This window comes from Oncorhynchus gorbuscha, linkage group LG21 (genome assembly GCF_021184085.1).
Source record: "Oncorhynchus gorbuscha isolate QuinsamMale2020 ecotype Even-year linkage group LG21, OgorEven_v1.0, whole genome shotgun sequence".
NCBI classification, from domain to species: domain Eukaryota; kingdom Metazoa; phylum Chordata; class Actinopteri; order Salmoniformes; family Salmonidae; genus Oncorhynchus; species Oncorhynchus gorbuscha.
In genome coordinates this window covers 25709103-25722436 of record NC_060193.1, presented here as the reverse complement: position 1 = coordinate 25722436, position 13334 = coordinate 25709103, and the positions used below count along the sequence as shown (strand labels likewise).

The 13334-nt window shown below is 40.5% G+C and overlaps 2 protein-coding genes across 3 annotated transcripts in view; one reads left to right on the top strand and one right to left on the bottom strand.

Moving 5' to 3' along the window:
* The window catches only part of focad (focadhesin), a 65067-nt gene extending 63711 nt beyond the window's left edge, over positions 1-1356 (top strand). For both annotated transcript variants that reach the window (XM_046318610.1, XM_046318609.1), the window contains exons 42-43: positions 124-199; positions 372-1356. In XM_046318610.1, coding sequence (XP_046174566.1) covers positions 124-199; positions 372-445 — 150 coding nt within the window. In that variant the 3' untranslated portion in view covers positions 446-1356. The remainder of the gene's footprint in view (positions 1-123; positions 200-371) is intronic.
* hacd4 (3-hydroxyacyl-CoA dehydratase 4) lies at positions 240-11782 on the bottom strand. Its single transcript, XM_046318611.1, has 7 exons — positions 11625-11782; positions 10994-11100; positions 10134-10261; positions 9694-9806; positions 6751-6857; positions 5590-5721; positions 240-1708 (listed from the first exon to the last, which is right to left on the bottom strand). The coding sequence occupies exons 1-7, from the start codon at positions 11627-11629 to the stop codon at positions 1626-1628; spliced, it is 675 nt and encodes a 224-aa protein (XP_046174567.1). The 5' UTR covers positions 11630-11782; the 3' UTR covers positions 240-1625.
* Between the last annotated feature and the right edge of the window lie 1552 nt (positions 11783-13334).

Below are 13334 nucleotides of genomic sequence, written 5' to 3'. Positions count from 1 at the left end.
TGAAACAGATCACAAAAGACACTACTACGCACTGCTCTAAACAAAATAAGAGATGAATAATGTCAGTGAATTGGTAGCAGACGGTGTTTACCTATGAGAAAACTATTTTTGTGTGGTTCTTAGTTCATAGATTGGCTTTTCAGCATCACTGAAGGTCCGGAAACTGGTCTGTCAGAGACTTCCATCAACACTGCCAAAGGTGAGACACAGCGCCACAAAGCTCAATGTCCAATTCATAATATGGTCATTTAGCAGACACTTTTATATGGAAAAATAGGAAGTACATGCAGTATTTCAAGACCAAAGGGCTTTTTGATTTTGACCACTGGTTTCTCACACCCCACTGATATTTCTCTCCCCTTTCTGTACAGCTGCCTTGCTGGCTCTGAAGTCCTCCACGGATTTCAAGAAAAAAGCGGTGTGGACGCGAGCGTACGGTTGGTGACCTGGGCCAACTTCCTGCTTTCCTCTAGGCTCACAGGAAGTGACATCACAGCCATTCGGCCCAGCCTGACCTTCTTCAGCTTTGACGCTTCAAACACTCACTGCCTTGGTCTGCATGTAGCAGTATATTGTGGGCGGTATCCCAGGGTAGCAGCCGCAGAGGTCACTTGGGGGTTAGGGATGGAATTTGAGAGGGAGGAGAAAAATAATTCCCCCACTCTGAGGTGTCCTGCTTAAAGCTAGAATCCTTGATTGTTTTGGTAAAAAGCTGAGGGATGGGCCTGAAGAAATGTAACCGCTCTCAAATTCATAGACCGAGCTATGGATGCAAGGACTGACCATCCATTATATCAACATTTATAGTTTGATCTATGTTTTGAGGCTATACAGTGTTTGGTTAATTTATTTTTTACATTGGAGTAGATTTTGGGTTCTGATAAAGTACAACAATTGAACAAAACTCATGAGGCAAGTTACAGTCTTCAAGAATCAATGGGTATATATAAAATATGGATGAAGCAACTAAGGAATCTAGCCTTGTGGAGATAGTCTAGACACCCCTGTGCCTGCCCTTGTTTCAAGGTGGGGCTTTCAACAGTGGGATGCTTTGGCCATGAAACAATCTATTTTCCCCCATGACAAGGTGTGTGTGTGTGTGTGTGTGTGTGTGTGTGTGTGTGTGTGTGTGTGTGTGTGTGTGTGTGTGTGTGTGTGTGTGTGTGTGTGTGTGTGTGTGTGTGTGTGTGTGTGTGTGTGTGTGTGTGTGTGTGTGTGTGTGTGTGTGTGTGTGTGTGTGTGTATCATTCCTGCCACTTGTACTGTGCAATTGTTTACTTTACTAACATTACTGAGAAAAAGACTTGTTGTGCAACACTGAGTTCCTCATTAAAGCACTTGAGATGTTAACACAAACTGATTTTCTGATGCTTTGTTCATTTTAGACTAAGTAGTGCTTAGATTGGACATCAAGCCTTGGAAGAAGAGACCAGCAAGTTTCTCAACTGAACACGTTTATAAACATTTTGCTTATCCAACTATTCCCGAAAGTGTGACCTCATCAAAGCGATGTTGTGCAAAGAAGGCTTCTTAGGAAGATGTTCTCATTTGCTGTTGGGTCATAATGTCTTCATGTCTTCTTAAGTAACTCCTGAAGTGATATATCCTGCAATAAGAAATCCACCTCATTTCCTTTTAATCTTCTTATTCCACTTGTCAAGACGCAGTTCTCTCGCCCTCAGCGAATGCCACACTGTTGCACAAGCCCCTAGAAAGACAAAAGGTTGTCACAGTTAGCAGGTTTGTTCATGGGCAGGGCAAGTAGTTGAATATAAAATATTCCGTACAGGAGCTGTGAAAGTGCTGTGAAAAAGTATTTGCTTACTTTCTGATGTTCTCTTTTTTTTTTTTTTTTTTTTGCGTAATTCTGACACTGAATGTTATCAGATCTTCAACCAAATCCTAATATTAGATAAAGGGAACCTGAGTGAACAAATGACTAAATGTTGATACTTATTTCATTTATTTAATTAACAAGGTTATGCAACACCCAATGCCTCTGTGTGAAAAAGTAATTGCCCCCTTACACTCAGTAACTGTTTGTGCCATCTTTAGCTGCAATGTCGATCAGTCTCTATCACATCCCTTTTGAGGAATTTTGGCCCACACTTCCATGCGGAACTGCTTTAACTCAATGATATTTGTGGGTTTTCGACCATGAACTGCTAGTTTCAGGTCCTGCCACAACATCTCAATTGGGTTTAGGTAGTGGCCACTAGGCTAGTGGTTCCCAAACTAGGGGTCGCAACCCCATGTGGGGTCACCTAATATGAAAATCGGGTAACAGGAGAATTTCCAAAATCCGGAGAAAAAATATATACTTACAAAGACTATATTATTTTTTCTCACAATCATTGTAATGTAGTTAATCTTAAAGATGTAAATTAAAATGATTAAAATCTAAAAGAACCAGAGCGACCTTTAAATAGTGGGAAAAGGCAGCACTTGACCATTGCACATAAATAATTCCCATGGTGAAAAGCTAGGCATTTGATTTGGTGGAAACAAAACATACCATTGTTATATAAGACTGTTCAATGAAGAATTTATGATATTGCTAGCAATCAAGAGAGAACTGAAGCTGGACTCAACTCCCCAGGGTATGCTCTCCAAATGGACGTTAGCTGTGAGAGCCGAGATGCCCATGTATTGACTTTTTGTTCGCTATACACGTCGGCAGATGCGATGATGATGCGTCTCATGATTCCCGAGCATGAAAGGGTACATGGGAGTAGGAAAGATTGGTTTCTCTTTTGGTCCATTCAACAACAGAGCGATACGATCCTTGTTTCAGCAGGATGTTGTATCTATACCTTATGTCATGCCTTATTGGAATGGATTTATTGATAATATCTGTTGGAAAAAAGTTTGGATGTTGCCACAAACATACCTACTTGTTAACAAAATTAAGGAAGTTTCCTTTAAAATTATTCATAAATATTATCCTGCCAACCACTATATGAAGAAGTTTAAGGAAAATATCAACTCAAATTGCTCCTTTTGTAATGACCACCCAGAAACAGTTGTGCATCTTTTTTGGCATTGTATGCATGTAAGAAAACTGTGGCAAGACATCAGTAGGTTTATAATTGAACACATTTATGAAGATTTTACACTATTGTGGAGAGATGTACTGTTTGGATTCTTTACATACAATAGAAATAAGCGGAATCATTTTTATGTAATTAATTTCATTATTCTTTTGGCCAAATTTCATATACACAAATGTAAATTTACAAACAGAAAACCACATTTTCGTATCCTACAAAAATAAATTGAACTGTATTTTAAGACAGTTAAATGCTCTACTAACAAAAAAGCTGTTAGAATTGTAAGTATATGCATGTCCCTTAAGGTCCTTGTGTAATTGTAATGTGATATTGTACCCCCTAGCTCGATTGTCCATTGTTTGTAATCTATGTATGCTTGTGTTCCGTCATGTGCTTTATGTATTGATTTGTTGTTAATAAAAATAAAAATAAATAAAAATAAAAAGGGTACATGGGATATTTAGTTTGCTGCGTGCCTCTATTGATAAAAAACAGATTCCAGGGTTTCGAATGGTGGGCTTTTGCACAGATTTGGCTCCATCTACAGCGGAACGGCGGGCAGGCCTCTGCACGCTAGTTATGAATGTGTCTCACTCTGCCATATGGACGCATTGTATGATACACCCACTGAGCTATAGTGGATACACCGAGAGCAACTGGCGGAAAAAGACCTGAGAACAGAACTCGGATGTGTACTGCAGCAGGTAACTTCGATTGTAAAACTACATCAAACCACAATCCACTGCGCGCACGCCAGTTCGCAACACTATGTGGAGATATGGGATCCGAGCATGACAATGATCCATTTCATACCCATGCTTGGCGGTTATCGAGGGGGAGTGTTGGGAATATTTTTCGCATTGAGAGGAACCGTTGTCATTTACAATGGATGTGTTAAAAAAAATAATTTTAAAAAGACTAACTAAAATAAAATGTATCCTTGCCTATGTAACAGACACTTGTGAAACTGAATGAACTGAACGCATGCATGCAGGGGAAATACATTTGAAAAAACATTCTACAGATGAGTGACTGAATCGGTGGATTCATATGAAAGAATTCTTATTTGAGAGTCTTTCAAAAGCGAACCACCACCACCTTCCCTCGGCTCACACGAGTGATGACTGCTCACCTCCCAACACTTGGAAGTTTCACTGTGATCCTGGCTCAGTTGACATGCCCATAAGTAAAATCGAACAGCTGATCGAGCTGTCATGTGACCGAATGCATTCACAGGTCTCTAAGAACGAGTTTTGTTTCTCTGTTCCTGGAGAGCTACTGTCCTGTAAGTTTTCACCCCACCTCTCATCTAGCACACCTGATTCTAATAATTAGCTTTTTTTGTATTTAGTTCATTGTTGACATAATTCCTAAATATTTTGCTTGTAAGTAATGAACTTTTCAAGATTTGTAACTTTCAAAATACATAAATCATCACTGTTCAAAACAACTCAAGAAATCTCTGATATTCACTGCATTCAAGACAACTGGGAACTCAGAAATCTCTGACATCCGACTTCACTGCATTCAAAACAACTGGGAACTCTGGGGGAAAAACGAGCTCCGAGAGGAAAAAATCGCTTTGAACAGCTATCCAACTTGGAATTCCAACTCGGAAACTCTGGCCTCTTTTTAGAGCTCCGAATTCCCGACTTGAAGATCACTAGCGTCATGATTTGACCTTGTATCCTAGTTGTCTTGAAAGCAGCACAAAACTCATGGTACCCTTCGCCAGCTCATATCTGTGTGAAGCTGTATTCAGCGCATTCATCTGCATTAAAACCAAATGTCGATCCAGGTTGGATGTGACAGCGGAGATGAGGAGTGCAGTGTCGACCACGCCCCCTGACTTTGAGAAGCTCCGACGGCGACATGCATTAAGCACACCCGTCTCATTAGTGGTGGTGAGATGAGATACATTGTCAGACTAATTTCCAATTGACTGAGAAGACAATCAGAAATACTGTTAGAATGTTTTTCAATTGACCGCCATGGCCCCAAATAAAAAAGTAAACATTGGCTGTCATGTACAGAACTTTTTTCACATGGTTGTGAGGATTTTCAGATATCAAAATGGGGTCGTGGGACAAAAAAGTTTAGGAAACCCTGGACTAGGCCATTCCAGAACTTGGAATGCGTTGCTTTTGAACTATTCTGATGTAGACTTGCTTGTGTGTTTTGGATGATTGTCTTGCTGCATGACCCATCTGCGATTCAGCTTCAGCTCACGGACAGATGGCCTGACATTCTCCTTTGGAATTCTCTGATACAGAGCAGAATTCATGGTTCCTTCAATGATGGCAAGTCGTCCAGGTCCTGAGGCAGCAAAGCATCCCCAAACCATCACACTATCACCACCATGCTTAAACATTGGTATGAGGTTCTTACTGTGGAATGCAGTGCTTTGTTTCCGTCAGACATAGTGGAACTCATTTAAGGAATTAATTACAGAAACATTCCATTTTTGTAAATGGCTCGTCCAGTTTCATTCAGCTTGCGCCTTTAGGATCTGCTAAGGAAGCTAAATCTGTTAACTTACCAACAGCCAGTAAAGGTAAGTATGCCTTCAGGAGGATAGGGAAGTAAATGCCTGCAGACACCGGCAGGCTGAGCTGGAATGAGTATGTTCCCAATGACTCAAAGTAAGGCAGTGATTGGTGAATGGTAATGCCTGGAAAAGACCAAAGCAGAATGATTCTTCGCACACACTCTTCGATACACAAAATAGACCAAGTGGAAGGCAAAATTGCAAAAATGTCTATGGTCTACTGTTAAAACACAGAAGTTGTTTAGGCAAAATGCATGTACTCTGTACAGTCTAAAAAAACACACACAGGCGCCTAAAGAAGTTGGAATGTGTCCCATTTCCTGACTTTAATATCTTGGTCAGCCTGCTGTGCCAACTCACTTCCTGTCTGCTCTAAATATTATTTCCTCACAACATGCAACGCCTGACTAATGCGCCTGACACATCCTCACCGACTGTAATAGGATAAAACAAGACACTGAGTGGAGATTAAAACATACCAAGTGAAAGTGTACTATTACATTTCTCTATCTTCTCTCCCCTCAAAAAAAAAGAACTTAGAAATGCCTCATGAGCTTAGTTCAACCGTTGTACCCCATCAGAACCCAACATATAATCTTGTTTTACTACAATGTTTGTAAACAACATAAATGTAAACAAACGCTGTATAGCCTCAACACGTGGTTTGGATAACATGGATGATCAGTTCTTTTATCCATAGCTCTGTCTATACATTCGAGAGTGGTTACATTTCTCAAACTCTATCTCTCATCTCTTTACTAAAAGAGTGATGGGGTCGAAGCTTTGTTATTGTTTCAACTGCAGATTGGCCCTTTAAAGGGGCATTCCGTAAGCTGCAACGAGCCCTGAGTCTGTAGATGGTCTAATGAATCTGTTGGTCAGGAACTAAATTCTGTGAGAGAAAAATAACATTCCAAGCAACCTATAAAACCACTGTTTAATGTTTACTGTCAAAGCATCGGTCTCAAACCCCCACTGTATAAAAACAGCAGGTTCATTCGGATATTCTCTTTTTTGTAACCATATTCACATCCCTGCAAGAATCTAGTTCAAAAACCAGGAGGTGTATTTTAATAGCTGAAATAATCACTGAGCTGTGGTAATGAAATCTTACTGAGTGCCCCTTGTGTAAAATAATAGTAACATATGAACCTTCTGTGATGACTGAGACTATGTAGATGGGGATGGATAGGGTGTATCGAGCCCACAGCATGCCAAAGGAATCTGTGCCCATCAAACACAGGAGAACATGGGGGTACCTGCAAATGCCAGACAGAACCAAAAGTCAACCCATTAGCAACCATTGGAGTGGTGCACAGTTTTGTTCCACATTAACACTCGTTTCAAGTGTTAATGTCACGTGCACAAGAACAGTGAAATGCCTTTCATGCAAGCTCAAAACCCAACAATGCACTAACCAATATCAATGTAGCACTAAAAATGACATAAGTTAGAACAAAAACACACAAGAAATAAGAAAGAGAAAGTGAGAAGCTACAGTGCTTGCAGAAAGTATTCACACCCCTTGACATTTTACACATTCTGTTAGAGCCTGAATGTAAAATTGATTAAATGTTTGTGTCACTGGCCTACACACATTACCCCATAATCTCAAAGTGGAATTATATGTTTCAAATGAACTACAAATGAAACGCTGAAATGTCATGTGTCAATAAGTATTCAACCCCTTTGTTATGGCAAGACTAAATAAGTTCAGGAGTAAAAATGTGCTTAACAAATCATATAAGTTGCATGGACTCACTCACTGTGTGCAATAATAGTGTTTAACATGGTTTTTGAATGACTACCTCATCTCTGTACCCCACACATACAATTATCAGTTGAGCAGTGCATTTCAAACACAGAATCAACCACAAAGACCAGGGAGGTTTTCCAATGCTTTGCAAAGAAGGGCACCTATTGGTAGATGGGTAAAAAAAAGCTGACATTGAATATCCCTTTAAGCACGGTGAAGTTATTAATCACACATTGCATGGTGTACCAATACACCCAGTCACTACACAGATACAGGCGTTCTTCCTAACTCAGTTGCCGGAGAGGAAGGAAACCACTCAGGGATTTCACCATGAGGCCAACGGTGACTTTAAAACAGTTACAGAGTTTAATGGCTGTGATAGGTGAAAACTGAGGATAGATCAACAACATTTGAGTTACTCCACAATACTAACCTAACGGAAAAGAAGTCAGTGAAGAAGTAAGCCTTGCAAAATACAAATATTCCAAAACATGCATCTTGTTGCAACAAGGCACTAAAGTTATACTGTAAAAAAATTGGCAAAGCAATTTACTTATTTTTCCTGAAAACAAATTGTCATGTTTTGGGCAAATCCAATCCAACACATTAATGAGTACCACTCTCGATATTTTCAAGCATAGTGGAGGCTGCATCATGTTATGGGTATGCTTGTAATCATTAAGGACTGGGGAGTTTTGAGGATAAAAAATTAACTGAATGGAGCTAAGCACAGGCAAAATCCTAGAGGAAAACCTGGTTCAGTCTGCTTTCCATCAGACACTAGGAGATGAATTTACCTTTCAGCGGGACAATAACCAAAAACACAAGGCCAAATCTACACTGGAGTTGCTCACCAAGAAGACAGTGAATGTTTCTGAGTGGCCGAGTTACAGTTTTGACATAAATCTGCTTGAAAATCTATGGCAAGACCTTAAAATGGTTGTCCAGCAATGATCTACAACCAATTTGACAGAGCTTGAAGAATTTTGAAAAGAGTAATTGAAATGTTGTACAATCGAGATGTGAAAAGCTCTTAAAGAGATATTAACCAGAAAGACTCACAGCTGCAATCACTACCAAAGGTGATTCTAACACATGGACTTAGGGGGTTGAAGACTCATCTAATCAAGATATATTCATTTTATTTTTCATTCATCTTTTACAAATGTTAGATGTTTTATTCCACTTTGACATTACAGAGTATTTTGTGTAGATTGTGAACAAAAACAATACAATTAAATCCATTTGAATCCCACTTTGTCACACAACAAAATGTGGAAAAAGTCAAGGGGTGTGAACACTTTCTGAACTTTCTGAAGGATACTGTGTCACGCCTTGGTCTTAGTATTTTGTGTTTTCTTTAATTATTTGTTCAGGCCAGGGTGTGACATGGGTTTATTGTGTTGTCGTATTGGGGTTTTTGTAGGCATTGGGATTGTGGTTGATTAGGGGTGTGTCTAGCATAGGCTTGGCTGCCTGAGGCGGTTCTCAATCAGAATCAGGTGATTCTCGTTGTCTCTGATTGGGAACCATATTTAGGTAGCCTGGGTTTCACTGTGTATTTTGTGGGTGATTGTTCCTGTCTCTGTGTAGTGTTCACCAGATAGGCTGTGATAGGTTTTCTCGTTCCGTTTGTTGTTTTGTATTTCTATAGTTATTTCATGTATCGTCGAAGTTTCATTAAAGAACATGAGTAACCACCACGCTGCATTTTGGTCCAACTCTCCTTCAACAGACGAACGCCGTTACATACTGTACTGGAGTGATAAAGGTATATATGTAGAGCTAAGGTGACTAGGCATACAGATATATGATCAACAGAGTAACAGAAGTGTAAATTATGATTATATGTGTGTGTGTGTGTGTGTAGAGTCAGTATTAATGTGTGCATGTGTGTGTTGGCATGTCAGTGAGCGAGAATGTGTCAAGTCCTGTGAGTGTGCATAGAGACAGTGCAAAAATAAAATACAAGGGTCAACTCAGACAGTGCGTGAAGCCATTCTGTTAGCTATTTAAAAGTCTTATCGCTTGGGGATAGAAGCTGTTCGGGAGACTGTTGGTGTCAGACTTGATGCACCGGTACCGCTTGCCATGCGGAAGCAGAGAGAACAGTCTACGGCTTCACGACTGTGCCTATAGTCCACAATCATCTCCTTGGTTTTACTGAGGTTGAGGGAAACGTTGTTGTCACGGCACTATACTGCCAGGTCAACACACCTGTTCCAGCCTAACTAATCAAGGGCTAGGTGAATAGTTGAATCGGATGTTAGTGCTGCGTTAGGACAAAAATGTGCAACCCAAAACCTTTTAATGTCTTTGTTCCGATTAAATATACATACCTTAACAGATCTAGAATATTCCAAAGGTAAAACTGTGCAGACACAACCGGTTTACTCTGGATCTCCTCTTGACTGACTATCACCATAAACAGTAGGAAGTTTCTGGTCATAACCTGGACAAGAAAACGTTGGCATTAGACTACTTTTGAGGTCTTTGATATTGTCGTGAACCACAGAAGTCGTTGCAGACATACTGTGCTTTCCAAAATGACATAGTGCATCACTTATCTCCATTTGTTGCTTGCACAGTCACGTACAGTCGTGTACACACCAAACAGGACCACTAATCAGAGATGAATTGCTCTAACCGGTCCAATTTTGTCTGATCGGTGAAGTGAAAAATCTCAATGAATGGATGAAGGGTACACTTTGTAGTCTTTGAACAGGGCCCAGACTCCAGAGGGACAGAACACAGTGTTAAGCTTGGCAGTGGCACACACTTGAACAAACCGTGGCAGAAGGCGTGCCTTCTCGATCCCATCAGCGATGTGGAAGAGCTCCAGCACGGACAACAGCTGGCATAGACTCATCACAACCCCCACAGCATAGAAGGTGTCAGCAAGCGCGTCTGGAAAACAAAGAACATTCGGTTCGGGTTCATACGTTACCTTTACTCATACTGCATTATACAGTCACGTAAAGCATTTATGAATAGGCTCTTGAGTCTAGACAAGGGATGGGCAACTAATGGCAGCAGTTTTCCTCGTTATGTAAGTCACTGACTGTCACCCAAACATTTTTAGATTCGTCTCCACTCTTGTAAAAAAAAGTGCTAAGTATAACCATATAGGGTTCTTCGGTTTGTCCCCATAGGGGAACCCTTTGGCAAAATGTGTAGAGTTGCATGAAATCTGTTATAAAATGCTAAATCTTCTCTCCCCTCAATGGCAAAATGTGTAGAAATGCAGCAAACTTGCTTTAAAATTGCAAAAGCGAAAACAATTTCTCTCAGCTGTCAAGAGGGGGATGCGAAAATGTTTTCAAAATTATGACAAAAGGCTAAGGCCAGCTCTGACTGCGTGTGCGTAATGAATGAAGGAACATAAAGATGTGATCTGAGTAATAGCGCAGTAACGCGTAGCCTACTTGAAGTATAGGCTTTACCGACATTTAAAGCACGCTTCCGGGTTTTCCGATCACGAGTATCAAGCATGATAAAACTTACGAATAACAGTAGTAACGATATCAGCACACCGGTAGCAGACCCCTGCAGCGCCTCGTTATGAGTTCAGTGGAAGTTGCCCATCCCTGGTCTAGACTATCCAGTTCTGCTGTTTTGACTCTGATCTCGACAACTTACCTCCACCAAATGTGAGAAACCTGGCTGTCATGTTTGCAAATATCCATGTGTGCCCACAGAACTGAAGCAGGTTATACAGGAAAAGGTAAGCAAGTCGAATGCTGAGCCTAGAAAAGAAAAGAATACACACTAATACAAGATTTATAAAAAATGATGATATGCATACCTTCCACAAGAAGGCATCTTTTACAGTATTTAGCATCATAATAGCTCATGACAATACAACATAAATTATCATTATTTGAATACAACAATTATAAGAATAATATATATGTATTTGTTTGGCAATAAAACAAATCCTTATACAGCCTACTACGCGACTCAATTCTTAACTTTGTCTTATGTTTTCCTAAAACTCCTCAACAAGTCTTGACAAATCCGGTTGTGGTTAATGGCTTGTTGGAATAAATGAGCATAATAGGCTTAGGCTACTGAAAAGAATGTTAACAGTCACGCAATGTTCAGCCACATAAAGCCCCTCGACTAACCATTTGGTGATTTTCTATGCAGTTCTGTGATAAGGGGAAGTTTCCAACATAAGCATAACCTAAAGTATGTCCAAGTAGAGGTCTCTGCGGCAAAATTCTTATTTCATTCCGAAATTGGGCAAGACAAAGCTTTGTGTCCTTACCTCATTTCACCTGGAAACGACGGACGAAAAAGTAAATGATGTACTTAAGTTGTTTCCTGTGCTTTTGGAAATCCCAAATTCGAGGAAGTAGACATCTCTCTCATACAAGGGCAACTATCTGACGTCAAGGAGGTTGGTCGGATATTCAGTGATGTTTGGTGCTTTTTCCTCCTAAAAATATTATGATGATGCGGATTCTGTATGCGCACTATGGCGCGTGCTTGCATATATTACGTTGTCTATTCCTCTACTTAAAATATTATATAAATCAAAGGTCCATAAATATGATAAATAAAACAAACAATAGATCAAATTTGGTATGAATATGAATTATACTAGAATTCAATCATACCTGCAGTGCTTTGTTACAATGCTGCATGGATAAACATAAATCCGGGTATTCAGAGGCAGACAGTGGTGTTATTGTATTCAGAGTCAGACCACCACCAAGTTCACTACACTGATGTCAGAAGTGGGAAGACACTGCACGGCCGAAGAGTGAGCAGACCCATGAAGGGTTTTGAGAGAATGTTGAGGTGTGGGAATGCACTAGACTACCTAAGAGAACCTGGCACCCTTGTTATGCATCTTTCCCCAGTGGTTTAAGTTGCTGATTTCTGACCATCTGTCAGATATGGGGGTTAATGCCCTCTAGTGGTTGATTTTGAACAAGGGAATTCAAACTCAGTCCTTGAGGTCTTCACATCACTGGTTTTCTTACTCCATAATCTGTTTTTAAACCACACCCTGTAAACCAACCTAATCTAACTTGATGTAAAATGTTAAACAACCTTGGTCATTTGTTTGGTATTACAGGACTAGGTCATCCAGACATTTCCACAAAGTCAACTTTTGGCTAATATAGTGTATGGGAATGAATCCATGTGACCTCCATGTTGTGCTTCCCCAATGCCGGCATAACAGAAGCCATGCAGCGGGACATGCCAAGGGGTCTGGCAGCCTGCCACTCTGACACCTCAGGATTTGGGTGTGAACTGCACCCACAGGGTCCAACCCAATCAAATCTCATTTTATTTGTCACATGCTGAGTAAACAACAGTTGTAGGCTAACAGTAAAATGCTTACTTACGGGCCCTTCCCAACCATGCATAGAGAAAGAATATAAAAGTAATAACACGTAATAATAAAGGTAATAATAAATACACTGAGTACGTGGCTATATACTGTACACGGGATACCATTACCGAGTTGCTGTGCAGGGGCACGAGGTAATTGAGGTAGATATGTAAATATAACTAGGAATAAAGTGACTAGGTAACAGGATAGATAATAAACAGTAGCTGCAGTGTATGTGATGAGTCAAAAAAGTTATGCAGATTGTCCGGGGAGATATTTGGTTAACTATTTAACTAACTCCTATGGCTTGGGGGTAGAAGCTGTTCAGGGTCCTGTTGGTTCCAAACTTGGTGCATCGGTACTGCTTGCCGTGCGGTAGCAGAGAGAACAGTCTATGGCTTGGGTGGCTGGAGTATTTGACAATTATTTGGGCCTCCCTCTGACACTGCCTGGTATAGAGGTCCTGGATGGCAGGAAGCTCGGCCTCAGTGATGTAATGGGCCGTACACACTACTCTCTGTAGTGCCTTGCTGTCTCTGACCTCCTTATAGGCTAGGCTGTCTCATTGGCGTCAGTGATCAGGCCTACCACCGTCAAGTCATCAGAAAACTTAATGATGGTGTTGGAGTTGTG